The 13,875-nt window shown below is 54.9% G+C and overlaps 1 protein-coding gene and 1 non-coding gene across 2 annotated transcripts; one reads left to right on the top strand and one right to left on the bottom strand.

The window, feature by feature from the left end:
- Positions 1-51: 51 nt before the first annotated feature.
- Positions 52-124, bottom strand: TRNAE-CUC (transfer RNA glutamic acid (anticodon CUC)). Its single transcript has one exon. It is a non-coding gene; the product is annotated as a tRNA-Glu (tRNA).
- A 572-nt stretch (positions 125-696) lies between these two features.
- Positions 697-2,218, top strand: LOC136537734 (glycine-rich protein A3-like). Its single transcript, XM_066529693.1, has 2 exons — positions 697-1,150; positions 1,536-2,218. Exons 1-2 carry the CDS (start codon positions 829-831, stop codon positions 1,769-1,771), a joined length of 558 nt encoding a protein of 185 aa, XP_066385790.1. The 5' UTR covers positions 697-828; the 3' UTR covers positions 1,772-2,218.
- The last annotated feature ends 11,657 nt before the right edge of the window (positions 2,219-13,875 follow it).

The following is a 13,875-nucleotide window of genomic DNA, read 5'->3' as shown; positions in this document are numbered from 1 at the left end:
GAAAAAGTGGCATGTTGGTTCAGGCAAAAACAAAAGGAAGCCAAAAAAAGATTCCGTTGCCGGGACTCGAACCCGGGTCTCTCGGGTGAGAGCCGAGTATCCTAACCAGCTAGACTACAACGGATGTTGATTAATGCTTCCATGTAAAGTTATATGACGTATAAATCAAATAACGGTAAGTCATGGTCAGAATTAGGGAGTAGTGAAGTACCGAATCCGTTTCAAATTACAGTTCGTTTGACTTTTTTTATCTCAAATTTGACCACTCGTCTTATTTAAAAATTTGTGCTAAACATCACTTCTTTTGTCGTGGCTTGCTTTATTAACAAAAGTTCTTCAAAAATGACTTAAATTTAACTATATTTGTATAAATTTTTTGAATAAGATGAGCGGTCAAACTTTAGATCAAAAGTCAAATGAATTATAATTTGGAAAGGACGGAGTACTTATCTATCCGGGTGTCCGTTCAAACGTTGTCGCCTCAGGTCAGACGGAATTCTGACTTTAGGTAATGTGTACACACCGAGACCGATCCCGCTGTTTCTGCCGACTCGTGGGCCGGGTGACATCTGCTAGCTTCGGCAGAAAATGTGGCGAGAAGTTAGGGCGCGCGCGTCCCCCTAACTTCACGTACAACCACATCACGAAATTCTAAAAATAGCAGATTTCGCCGAGAAGCATGCTTGCTGCACATATATCTCTTTCCAATCCGACCGTTGTTCGCCATTGCCGCCGACGCCGTTTCGTCCCCGGAAGCTCTCCCTGGTCACCAAGCTCCAACAGGTAACCTGTCTTGTGGTTGTTGAGGCTTGAGAGGAGCTAGGCGGCATGGGGGGCGGGAAGGACAGCCACGATCCCTCGAACGCGGACAAGGGATTCCACGGAGGGTACCCGGGTGGATACGGCCAGTACCCCGCCGGCTACCCAGCTCCTCCACCGGGCGGCGCATACCCTCCCGGCCCCGGACAAGGGTATCCGGTGCCACCTGGTGGGTACCAGCCTCCGGGTGGCTACCCTCAACCTGGCGGATACGGGTATCCGCCGTCGCACGGTGCGTACCCTCCGGGTGCAGGCGCCTATCCTCCCAGCGGATACCCCCATCAGCCGGTCTACCCGGCTGGTTATCCTGGTCACGGTCCACCGATGGCTGGTAATGTCCATTAATTCATCTCTTTATTAGTAATTAATTAACTTGGTTGTTTAGGCTTTGGCATTGTTGTTTTTAGTATATATAAGAGACGTTGGATAGCAATAACATTCATTAGTGTAATTAGTACAAGTTATTTCATATATAACAATACATTTTCTATTGAACAATTCAGGGACAAGTCAGATCCCCACCTACAAATGCTACAGAAACATATATACATTGTTCATTATACTCCATTGTGGCCGCAGAATTAATCCAGGGCAGAAACATATATACATTGTAAAATGATACTCCGCTGATACTCCTTCACATTTTGTATGATATTCATAGCGTCATCTTATCTACTGGAGTCATACGATTCAAACCATTACAATAAATTTGGCAGGTCATGGTGCTATGTATGGAGGAGGCCACGGTGCAGGGGGTTCTGGAGGCTTCGGAGCGATGTTGGCCGGAGGTGCCGCCGCCGCAGCGGCGGCGTATGGAGCTCACAAGGTGTCCCACGGAGGCGGCCACGGGATGTATGGCCACGGCCACGGCAAGTTCAAGCATGGCAAGTTCAAGCACGGCAAGTTTGGCAAGCACAAGAACAAGAAGATGTTCGGCCGCAAGTGGAAGTGATGAATGAACGGGGTAGATGAAACGAGTAGTATATATATACAAACCACAGCTACCGCAATTGACGGCTTAATTAGATTCTTGATCAGCAAACATATATTGAATCCCGGCCGGTTATGCTAATTTGATATGAATATGGGAAGTGATTCCCTAATAGTTTGTACGGATGTTGGCAGTCTGAATTTAAGCATCGAATGCGTGTTTGGCGCAAAGCAGAGCTGGTTGGCGTCTTCCTTCGCCCCGGCAGCAGACTAGCAGGTCTATCGAGCAGCAGCTTAGTATTACTAGCGGTAGCCGACTACTAAAGCTAGCTGCTAAGCAAACGGCCCAGCGCTGCGCCTCGTGCTTCAACACATGTTAGTAGATATATAGGAGTAGAATAGAAAGGTTTTATAGTACAATATATACACTGTCATGAACTCATGATAAAGCCTGGCTTCGGTCCTGCATTGAGCTCATGCTTGATCACTGCATTGGTCAATGCAGATGGTGTAGATCACTGCATTGGTATTGGTACATTTTTCAATTTCTTGGAGTGAATACTGTGAGGTGTTTAGCCTCGGCCTTCAGCCAATAATTATCAATATCCTAGAGTGTATATTGTGAGAGGTGCTCTTGATTACCTAGAAAGACTGTTCAGGTTCCTTTTGTGCATATTTTGCCATGTTGGTGGTACCCCCAAACACACTTTGCGCGTGGAAGTACTTTGTGTGGCAAGCATTCGGAAAAAGAATGACATAGTACTAATTTTTTTTGAGCAGCTGTGGCACCTTCATTATAGTTTAGGAAAGCAGAAAACAGTTTATATGCAATTCCAACAAGAAGGAAATAAAGAAACCAACCAAGAAAACAGACATATAGTACTAGATATTAATTGACAAATATAATGTTTAGCAAGAGACGCACGGGCTCTCTGCAATTACACATCCATCTCTCAGTTCATGGAGAAGGTGTCCACTTATACAATTTACTAAACTTACTACACTTATACAGCTTATCAAAATCCTGACCCTCATTCTCGCGGGCAGTCCACGTTCCATCTCCGAGCAGCGTATGCACAAAATAATGCATCCTGCTGTCTTGTACTTCTTCTTCAATGAAGTACAAGTTGAAGCTCACGGTCACACTTTGAAGATCTGTGGCGCTTGCAAGCACGAACTGCAAGAAGCCGAGTTCGCAGCCAGTTCCTGTCAATCTAGCTAAAGAGATATTGCTTGATTCCCAGTTGTCTGAATGATTGCAGGTGAAATTGAAAGCTTCATCATCTTCTGAGTCATATTCATCCTGTTGCAGCATGGAGATCGATATGATTCAGTGAGATGAAAACACTGGATAAAAACTAATAATATATAAAAAGCTGCAGGCTTTCTTAATTTGGCGTTAGGATAATGTGCTGCTCACAGTCTTGAAGCCCATTCAGTGGCGGAGCTAGGAATTTGCGGCGGGGTATGCTAAATGTACAAAATTCCGAAGCAAATATGCAACGACTGCTCGGTGCTGCAGATGGGGCGCCGCTGCCGCCGCCGGTGGCCCGTGGTCGGCTCCTTCGCGCTAGGACTCTGGAGGCGAGCGGCGAGGGGGAGGGGAAAGGGGCGAGTCGGCCGGAGTGGAGAAGATGGCGAGGACGCGAGGTGCTGCCCGCCTACGCCGGTCGCCGGAGTGGGGGAGGTCCGGAGGTGGCGCGTGGCGGCGTCGTGCTGCCGTGCGTGGCTGCGTGCTATGGCACGGAGCAGCGAGCGCGTGCAGGGAAAGGGGCACCAGGGGGCAACACAAGCGACGCAGTGTATTGTGGCCTTTGTTGCTTCCGTGGGCTGCCAGATTGTCAGAAGCGGATGCTGTGGGCCTATTAGCCAGAATGAAGCAGCCTGTTTGGTTGGCTGGTTCATATCGTTGTTGGTTCGTGAAAAAGTACTGCTGACTGGTTTGTATGAGAGAAAAATACTGTTCCGGCTAAAAATTTACGATCGTTTACAACAAGCCACAGCCAAATGAACAGACTGAAAATATATATAAAGATTTGTATACATATTAATTTATTCTCTTAAATCTTGGGTATGCAAGGCATATAGGGGCATACCCCTGGCGCGGCCACTGAGCCCATATATGGTGAATCGTCTAGCTTTAGACCGAGATATTCGAGATTCTTGAATCTTGTGAGGAGACTTGCGACGCCATCTCCAAAGGAATGTCGCTGACATTCCACATCAATGCTAACCAACAAAGATGTGACGTTAGGAAGCTGTGGTATGTTATTTTTGATCAAGTCAATGTGACGTTCTTCAACCTGACGATCAAATCAAGGGTCAGGAAAAAAAACAGATGCAAAGCCAACAAAAAGAAAGAGTGTGAAACAAACATAATATAGTGCCGCAGTCTCACAAGACATAAGTACCCATGGAACGTAGAGATGCACGAGCAGGCATCTCAATGATGAGCTACATCGCTTCAGGAGGCAGATATTACTACTATTTTCATCGTCATCGTCGTTGTCGTCCTCCCCCTTCTGGGTTATCAAGTCAATCTTTAAGCGCCACACGCACGGCAAGGGGCCATGGATGAGGCCTCTGTTTGGGGAATAAGTGAGCTCCTTAAGCCCTGGCGCTGAAACCGTGAGCGACTTGAGATCCCCGCACTCGTTGATCTTAAGATATAGGAGCTTCGGCGTCGTCAGTTCCAGCAACTCCATATCATCGACAGCCAACAGTTCACCGGCATCGAGCACCAGCTCCTTGGTCCAAGCGCACTCGAAGTTTATATACATCATGCTCAGCTTCTGCAAGCTTGGGCAGCACATCGATGACGAGAGGCGAGCAAGAAGATGGCCACTGCCCGCTGCTAACTCCACGAATTCGAGCGTGAGGTACTTGAGTGATGTGAACACCGCGGTGCGTGGGAGTCGGACCTCTGCGTGGTTTAACCCCAAATGCATGCACTCTAGCTTTGGGGAGCTAGGAAGAAGCTATGATCTCCACGAATTGACTCAACGACCAATTGGGCCTTAGATTCGTGCCCTGATCAGGGGCGTCCAACACTACATGGTTGGTGGGCCCTATCTCACCGCGCTATTAAAATAGAGGTGGGGCCGGTGGCGCTTTTCACGAGGTTCACCGTGAGCAGCCACAGTCACCCCACCAACAAACCCTAATCCGATCTAGAGGGTGCGTAGCCAGTGACGAAAAACTCCATTGCCTCGCCTCCACCGGACAGCATCACCGGACTTCACTGCTACATCGCCACCGCCTTCACCGACTCGGAAGGAGCCTGGGTCATGGGGTCTCAGCATATTTGTAGGAGGAGCCCCCTAGCCTCTGCATAGGGCGAGAAGGCCGTCAGGGGTTCCCCTGACTTTTTATGTGACCCTCGCGCTTCCTTTTCGCTCGGAAGGAGGGGTGGAATGTGCCTCGCTACCCTCGATGGGCACGAGCGGTGGCACTTCCGGTGAGCTGTTATCGGGTAGTCCGAGTGGAGGCCCGAACCCTGTTCGTTAGGGGACGGCTAGCGGTCCAGAGACACACTCCAAGAGTACCAGAGGATTTCTCTAGTGGGTGCCGAGGCCGTTCATTGGGCCTCGGTGGCTCGGTGCCTCCCTACGGTGGGATCCCATTCGGATACTTTCCTGTCGGTCTCAGACATGACTTTGGGCGTCCCAAGCATTTCGCTCGCTTGGGTCTCGGCCCCGTATAGGCTCGCCTACAGTCGCCCCTGACTCTGTTATCCTAGGGCGGCTGTCGAAACCCTTTGGGGTCCAGCCTTCGAACCCCTGGATCGTAATAGGCTCAGTGCCCGATTCCTTCCTATGAAAGGAACAGGCCGCGGGAAATATCTTCCCTATCGGCTCGGCCGCGGGTGGCACGCCTTTTGAGGCAGTTTCTTGGGGAGGCGAAACGACGCCTGTTGTCATAGTGGCCGAGCGCGACGTGATGGACGGGACGCAACTGTCCTCGCATTTAATGCGGGAGACGTGGGCGCGTGGGCCGCCGAAATCGGCTCGTGGTTAACCACACCGAACGGGGGAAAACCTCCCCGATTTCATCGCCCGTTCGTTTCGCCTCCTCCCTGCATAAATACCCTAGGAATCTCGCCCCTCCTCGTCTTACCTTGCCTGCATTAGCACCGTCTCTGTCAAGCCGTCGCCTGAGCAGCGGGTGCCGGGAAGAGGAGGAGAGAAGAGCGAGCCTAGGGAGAAAGCGAGGAAAAAGCAAGAGCGTGGGAGGGAGAGAGAAAAACTCACCACCGTGCCCGATTCCTCCATTGCACCCATGGCCGGCAACATCGTCGTTGTCGAGGCGGACCCTTGGGATCCGTCGGACGTCACCGAGGAGATGCTCCAGTCGCTTGTCGGCGGTGGACTCCTCCGCCCGGTGATAGACCCTAGTAGGCCGGAGTGGATTGCTCTGTACGGCGAGCCGAAGCCGAGGCCCTGTGACGGCTACGTCGTGAGCTTCGTCTCCTTCCATGAGCGTGGCCTCGGTGTCCCGGCGGACCGGTTCATACGGGCGCTCCCGCACTACTACGGCGTGGAGCTCCACAATTTTAATCCCAACTCCATCGCTTAGGCGGCTATCTTTGTTGCCGTCTGCGAGGGGTATTTGGGGATCGCTCCCCATTGGGATTTGTGGCTCCACCTGTTCCAGGCGGGGCAAACTACCAAGCCGACGGGCACGTCGGGTAAGAGGAAGGCATCGAGGGCCGGAGGCTGCACTCTCCAAGTGCGTCAGGACCGCCTGCACCTCTACATCCTGGCCCAACTCACGTCCTCCAACCGCCGGTTGTACACGAGTTGGTTTTACCTCCGCAACGATGACGAAGGACTTCCCCCTTATACTGGGCGAATTATGGGGAGTTGCCCGAAGAGGTGGAAGTGGGGCGTCTCGAAGGTCGACCAGCCTAAGCTAGAGTCGCTCCTGGAGGGGTTGGCGAGGCTACGGAGCCATGGCCTCATGGTCGCTGTGGTCGTGGCCGCCTTCCACCACCGGAGGGTGCTGCCGCTGATGGCTTGGCGGCGACGGCTATTCGAGATGAGGCTGGGTGAGCCTGTTGAAGGCACCCGGATGTCTTCCTCCGCCCTCTCCGACGAGGAAATTCACCATCGGGTGGGGGAGACGGTAGATGCGAAGTTGAGGGGCAGCAACCTGACCCCCTTCGTGATGCGACCATCGCGAGGGTTCCTTTCGCTAGTAAGTCGAGTGCCGCTGTGGCCTCTGAGCCTCTTCAATCTCTCTTCATCCCTTGTTTTCTCATGCGCGTTTGTCATTCCTTTAGGGGATGAGGGACGTGCGCTCCTCCCCGCCGCCCGTTCTTGAGGACGCGGGGCAGCGGGCGATCAACCGCGCCCACGCCGACGCGTAGAAGAAGCGAAAGGACACTAAGGCGGCGAAGTGCACGAAGCACATCCTTGCGCGCGAGGCATTGGATAAGCGCCGCCGTCAGCAACAGAAGGATGGTCTCCCGTTGGAGGAATCCCCATCGACGTCGTTGTCGACGGAGGCCTCGGACGGGAATGATAAGGGTGAGGGAGGGCAAGGTCCCATGGACTACCTTCCTGATGTCGTGGGGGTGGCGCCTGGGGCATCGGCAAGCAGCTTGGCACCCCTGGGAAGGGGAGGAGAAGCAGACCTGGGGCCGGCAGTTGCCCGCTCCGGGGCCGAGGTCGATACGCCCGAGGCGCGGGCGTTAGGCAAATGCGCCGTCAGCCTGGTAGGCTCGGCGGTCGTGGCGGAGCAGGTAGCGGTGGAAGGAACGCCACCGCCCCCACAGAGGACTAAAGGGGCGCCGGGGTCCGCTGAGGACCGACTGGTGCCGATGGATATAGATGTGACGCCACTGCCGCCGCCTCCGCCGTTGCGGATGAGGTTTGCTGTGGCGAAGCGGGGGCCACCCCGTTCTAAGTAAGTGTATTTTTGACAGGGTCGTAGTATCTTCCGTTCGCTTTTTTGGTCTTGCGCTGACCCTGTAGGTTAATTTTCTTTAGTCGAAAGTGGCCTGCGGATGACCTCCCCTTGGCGCCCCTCAAGGCGCTTAAGGCGAGCCCCGGCTCCTCTGCCCACTGGGTGGTGGAGGCACAAGCCGCCATCCAACGTGGCACGGTGTCGGCGAGGGTCGACCCAAAGGAACCGGCTGCCCAAGGAGGGGTTGCTGAGGTGGCCCCTACGCGGTCGGATGGGGCCGTCGTGCCCTTTGTTGCCGAGGCTCCCGGGGCCTCCGAGGCTGGGGCGATGAAGGCCCAGGTGCCTACGACCACCGAGACCACAGTGTCCACGGTCGGCGTTTCTACGTCTGCCGAGGCCACAATGGCGGAGGCCGGAGCCCCTGAGACCGCCGAGGCCGTGATTGCAGAGGCCGGAGCTCTCGAGGTCACCACAGCCATTGTGATGGTGGCGAGGCCGTCTGTGCAGGAGGCGGAGATGCAGGCGGTGGAGGCCTCGGCCGTGCCCTTAGCTCAGGGCCCGCCGTTGTTGCGGGAGAGCACCCGAGAGACGGAGGTCTATCTGATCTCCTTTGACGATACTTCCCGGGTGCGGGAGGTGGTCGATGCCAAGGAGACCAATGTCGTGGAGCAGCCGGCGCCGCTCTTGGGCGAGGGAAGTTCAGCCCTCGTGCGGGTGCGACCCAAGCCCCACGGGTGGGATCACCCGCGGGTACTGTGGCGGAGCCAGGATGACCCTAAGGGGGAGCCTCTGTTTGCCCTCGAGGACACGGCTGAGGGCGGGCGTTGGAGCACCTTCGAGCAGTACCGCGAGCTGGTGGAGCGGTCGCTACAGACAGCGCTGTCCGTGGTGGCCGACGAACTGCTCGGAGTCGCCCAGGTTCATGTTTTCCTTTCTCGCATGACGTTGTTCTTTTCTCGGTTTTGTCGCAATCGACGACCTCTGCTCTACCTCCTCGGGAGCTCGAGACCTGGTCCCTCGGGAAGTCAGTCTTCCTCCGGCAGGAGAGGGGAATCTGGGAACAGCTTCAGCGGTAGAGGGGCCTTCTTGCCGATGCTAACGAGCTCCTATCGGCACGAAGCGCGGAGGTGGAGGACCTCCGCCTTCGCTATGCCAACGCAAGGGTCGAGGCAGCCACAGCTCAGACGTAGCTCGCCCCCTTGGCGGCGTGGATCAAGGAGCTAGAGGAGGAGCTTACTCGTGCCGTCAGCGATCGGGATGCCTTTAGATCCTGGGCGGAAGAAGCGACGGCCTCGGGCAAGGCCCTCGTCGGGCAGCTGGGGGCAGAGGAGAGTGCGCACCAGCTGACCAAAGGCGCTTTGGACGAGGCCCTTGCTTCGGTTGAGGCCTCGCAAATCAAGGCTGTAGTTTTGAGGGGGATGGTCGAGGGTGAGTTCTAGTCCCCCTGTTTTGTTTCCTTCTCCTTATGTTCGCTCCCTAACTTCTTTGTATGACGCAGAGCTGGGGAGTGAAGCTTCTAGGGTGGCGGCCGAGACCCGACGCTGGGAGCAGAAGGCCAAGGGTGAGTTCCATGGGCTTCCGTCCTTAACTTGTGTTGTTTTTTCTCTGGCTCGACCTCATTCCATTTTCCGCGGTGCAGAGTCGGAGGCGGAGTTCGCTCGGGCCGCCGAGGCTTCCAGCGCAGTGCAGACAGTGCTCAACACCGAGATTAAGGAGCACAAGGCGCTAAAACGTGCCACCCTTTCTGCCTGCGAGGCCTTGGAGGTCAAGGGGGTTCAGTCAGACAGCTCCCTTGGGAGTCACTTGATTGCGCTGAGTAGCTAGGTGTGCGAGCGACTCCGAGGGGCGCTGCATACAGGTGTCAAGTGGGCGATGGCCATCATCTCCTGTCACTACCTTGGCGTCGACCTCCCGACCATCAGTGATGGCTATGTTCTGCCTGATGATGACAAGGAGGCCAACACGGCGGTCACGAAGCTGATGGAGGCGGCGGAGGGCCCTGGCACGGCGCTGGAGATGCTCTTCGAAGAGGAGGTGGTTCCTCCCCTACCATCTGCCGGTGCTGAAGGCCCCGAGCCTTAATCTGGGCCTTGGGGGCTATGTAAAGATAGAACAGGGGTTATTTTTGTATCATAACGTTTGTGGCCGTCGAGGCCCTTGTTTCTGAAGTATTTGTGTTTCTTAGTTGTTTTTCTCATGCTTCCAAGCCTTTGTCCTCTGTTGCTTCTGATCAGTTTTCGTTTTGCAAAATACCCCTTTGGGGCCTAAGCCATCCCTTGAGCGAGAGGTAGTGAGGGAGTGCCGTAGCCCGGGGGCGTAGGCCGTCTCGTGACTCTACCGGCCTCTTGCTTAGGAAACAGACCTTGGTCCGAGGAGTCTTTACAAATGATTCATCAGAGCTTGCTAGAGTCTTGGCGTAGGAATTTTTTGCGAAAAACAACTAAAGAATAGTGCGTGGGACCTAGGGGTAGTCCCCCATCTAGCCCCCGAGGGAGGCTTGGTTCTACCAAGGTGGAGCCAAGTCTCCCTTGTCGTGTTAATTGTATTGCCGAGACCTACGATGGGCTCGGGGGGTTTCTCGAAAAATAAGACCAACTAAAGAACGCTTTTTAATTGTATTTCGGGAAACGACATATACAATGCTTGGAAATTTAGGGATAAAAGCGACGTAGTTGTTCTATGTTCCAAGCATTGGTGAAGATTTCGCCCTTCTCGTTGGCCAGCTTGTAGGTCCCGGGCTTCAGTACTTGGGCGACGATGTACGGTCCTTCCCATGGCGGGGTCAGCTTGTGGCGACCCTTGTTGCTCTGTGCTAGCCTCAACACCAGGTCGCCTACCTTCAAGTCTTGGCCTTGGACGCGTTGGGCCTGATAGCGCCGCAGGCTCTGCTGGTACTTGGCCGAGTGTAGTAGCGTGACGTCTTGGGCTTCCTCCAGCTGATCAAGGGCGTCCTCTCGGGTGGTGCGGTTACTTTGCTCGTTATAGGCTTGCAGCCTCGGGGAACCATATTCTAGGTCGGTGGGGAGGATGGCCTCAGCCCCATAGACTAGGAAGAAAGGCGTGAATCCCGTGGCTCGGCTTGGAGTATTCCTCAGGCTCCAGATGACCGACGGGAGTTCGGCGAGCTATTTCTTGCCAAACTTTTTCAACCGGTTGTGAATCCTTGGCTTGAGGCCTTGTAGGATCATGCCGTTGGCACGCTCTACTTGGCTGTTGGTCCTTGGGTGTCCTACGGCCGACCAGGCCACACGGATGTGGTGGTCATCGCAGAACGTCAGGAACTTTTTGCCGGTGAACTGCGTGCCGTTGTCAGTGATGATGGTGTTGGGGACCCCAAACCTGTGGATAATGTCAGTGAAGAATAGCACCGCCTGCTCGGATTTGATTCGATTGATCGGACGAGCCTCGATCCATTTGGAGAACTTATCGATTGATACCAGTAGATGGGTGTAGCCCCCGGGGGCCTTTTGCAGAGGCCCGACCATGTCGAGCCCCCACACGGCGAACGGCCATATGATGGGGATGGTTTGCAGGGCCAGGGCGGGGAGATGTGTCTGCCGAGCGTAGTACTGGCATCATTCGCAGGAGCGTACTAGCTTGGTAGCGTCGGCGACCGCCGTTGGCCAGTAGAACCCTTGGCGGAAAGCGTTCCCTACGAGCGTCCAAGGCGCCGCATGGTGCCCGCAGGCGCCTATGTGTAAGTCCCAAAGCAGGGCCTGGCCCGCCTTGGCACTGATACAATGTTGGAGGACACCTGAGGGACTTTGCCTGTACAATTCGCCATTGTAGAGGGCGTAGGTCTTGGCTCGGCGTGCGAGCCATCGCACTTCGGTCCTATCGTCAGGGAGACCCCCCTAATTAAGCCAACCAAGGAACGGGACCCGCCAATCCGCGTCCTGATCTGTCTGCAGAGGCTCGGCGTTGACCTCCATGACCTTGGGCTCGGTCGAGGGGGTCTCGGCAGCAGAGGGGGCGTCGGGCTTCGCCATGGGCTGCACAGGTGGTCCCTCCTCTATTGTTGAGGTGCAGCCGATGGAAGGTTTGTGGAGGTCCCTAGCGAAGATGTTCGGGGGGACCGGGGCTCGCGCCGAGGCCATCTTTGCTAGCTCGTCGGCGGCCTCGTTGTATTTCCACGCGACGTGATTTAGATCGAGACCATCGAACTTGTCTTCTAGGCGTCATACCATCTTGTAGTAAGCCTCCATTTTGGGGTCAAGGCAGTTTGACTCCTTCATCACTTAATCTATGATGAGCCGCGAGTCGCCTCGGACGTCGAGGCACCGTGCCCCAAGCTTGATGGCGACTTGCAAGCCATTGATGAGGGCCTCGTATTTGGCCACATTGTTGGAGGCGGTGAAGTGGAGCCGCACCATGTAGCGCATGTGTACTCCAAGGGGCGAAATGAAGAGTAGGCCCGCGCTTGCCCCGGTCTTCATTAGGGATCCGTTGAAGTACAAGGTCCAGCATTCTGTCTGAATTTGAGCAGGCGACAGTTGGGTATCTGTCCATTTAGCTACGAAATCGGCCAAGACCTAAGACTTGATCGCTTTTTGAGGCGCAAAGGTCAAGGTTTCCCCCATAAGCTCGACAGCCCACTTGGCTATCCTGCCCGAGGCCTCCCGATTATGAACTATCTCGCCCAAGGGGAAGGATGATACCACAGTCACCGGGTGCGACTCAAAGTAGTGGCGCAGTTTGCGCCGGGCCAGGACTACGGCGTATACTAGCTTCTGGATGTGGGGGTAGCATGTTTTGGTCTCGAAGAGCACCTCGCTGATGAAATAAACGGGTCATTGGGTGGGCAGAGTATGCCCTTCTTCCTATCTCTCTACCACTACGGCGGCGCTGACCACTTGGGTCGTTGCGGCGACGTAGAGTAAGAGGGCCTCGTCCATGGCCGGGGGTATCAGGACAGGAGGATTGGTGAGTAGCCTCTTGAGTCTCTCGAGGGCTTCCTCGGCCTCGGGGGTCCTAGAAAAACGCTCGGACTTTCTCAAGAGTTGGTACAGAGGCAAGCTTTTTTCGCCGAGGCGTGAGATGAAGCGGCTCAGGGCCGCAAGGCATCCCATGACCCTTTACACTCCCTTGAGGTCTCTAATTGGTCCCATGCTGGTTATGGCCGAGACCTTCTCTGGGTTGGCTTCAATGCCGCGTTCCGAGACTATGAATCCTAAGAGCATGCCTCAGGGGACCCCAAACACACACTTCTCGGGATTGAGCTTGATGCCCTTCTCCCTAAGGCATTTGAAGGTTATCCTTAAGTCATCGACGAGACCCTTGGCCTTCCTGGTCTTGACTACGATGTCGTCTACGTAGGCCTCGATGGTCCACCCAATGTTGTCGCCAAAGACCTAGGTCATGCATTGTTGGTATGTGGCACCTGCGTTTCTGAGACCGAAGGGCATCATGACGTAGCAGTACATGCTGAATGGTGTGATGAAAGAAGTCGCGAGCTGGTCAGACTCTTTCATCTTGATCTGATGGTAACCAGAATATGCATCGAGGAAAGACAGGGTCTCGCACCCTGCGGTGGAGTCAACGATTTGATCGATTCGAGGTAATGGGAAGGGGACCTTTGGACAGGCTTTGTTCAAACCGATGTAGTCTACACACATTCTCCATTTCCCATTTTTCTTCTTGACCAACACGGGGTTAGCCAACTACTCTGGGTGGGACACTTCTTGATGAACCCGGCCGCCAAGAGTTTCTGTATCTCCTCACCGATGGCCCTGCGCTTTTCCTCATCGAAGCGGCACAGGCGTTGTCTCGTGGGTCTAGATCCGGCCCGGATGTCCAGGGCATGCTCGGCGACCTCCCTTGGTATGCCCGGCATGTCCGAGGGACTCCATGTGAATATGTCGGCGTTCACGCAGAGAAAGTCGACGAGCACGGCTTCCTATTTGATGTTAAGGGAGGCGCTGATCCTTAGCGCTCGGTCGTTGGGGCAGGCGGGGTCGACCGGGATGAGTTTGGTGGTTTCCGTGGGCTCGAATGCCCCCACACGACGCTTGGAGTTAGGTACCTCGCCACTAAGTTGGTCAAGGTGGGCGATGAGGGTCTCGGCCTCTGCAAGAGCCTCGGCGTACTCGATGCATTCGACGTCGCAGTCGTACGCATGTTCGTACGTGGACTCGACCGTGATGACGCCGCTAGGGCCTGGCATTTTGAGCTTGAGGTAGGTATAGTTGGGCACTACCATGAACTTGGCGTAGCACGGTC

The sequence above is a fragment of the Miscanthus floridulus genome, chromosome 2, assembly GCF_019320115.1.
Source record: "Miscanthus floridulus cultivar M001 chromosome 2, ASM1932011v1, whole genome shotgun sequence".
Classification (NCBI taxonomy): Eukaryota; Viridiplantae; Streptophyta; class Magnoliopsida; order Poales; family Poaceae; genus Miscanthus; species Miscanthus floridulus.
This window is presented reverse-complemented; position numbering and strand designations above follow the sequence as displayed.

Coding starts and splice junctions, on each gene's coding strand:
- LOC136537734 (XM_066529693.1), top strand. CDS start 829: ATGGGGGGCGGGAAGGACAGCCACGATCCCTCGAACGCGGACAAGGGA. Junction 1,151..1,535: donor TCACGGTCCACCGATGGCTG/GTAATGTCCATT, acceptor TAAATTTGGCAG/GTCATGGTGCTATGTATGGA.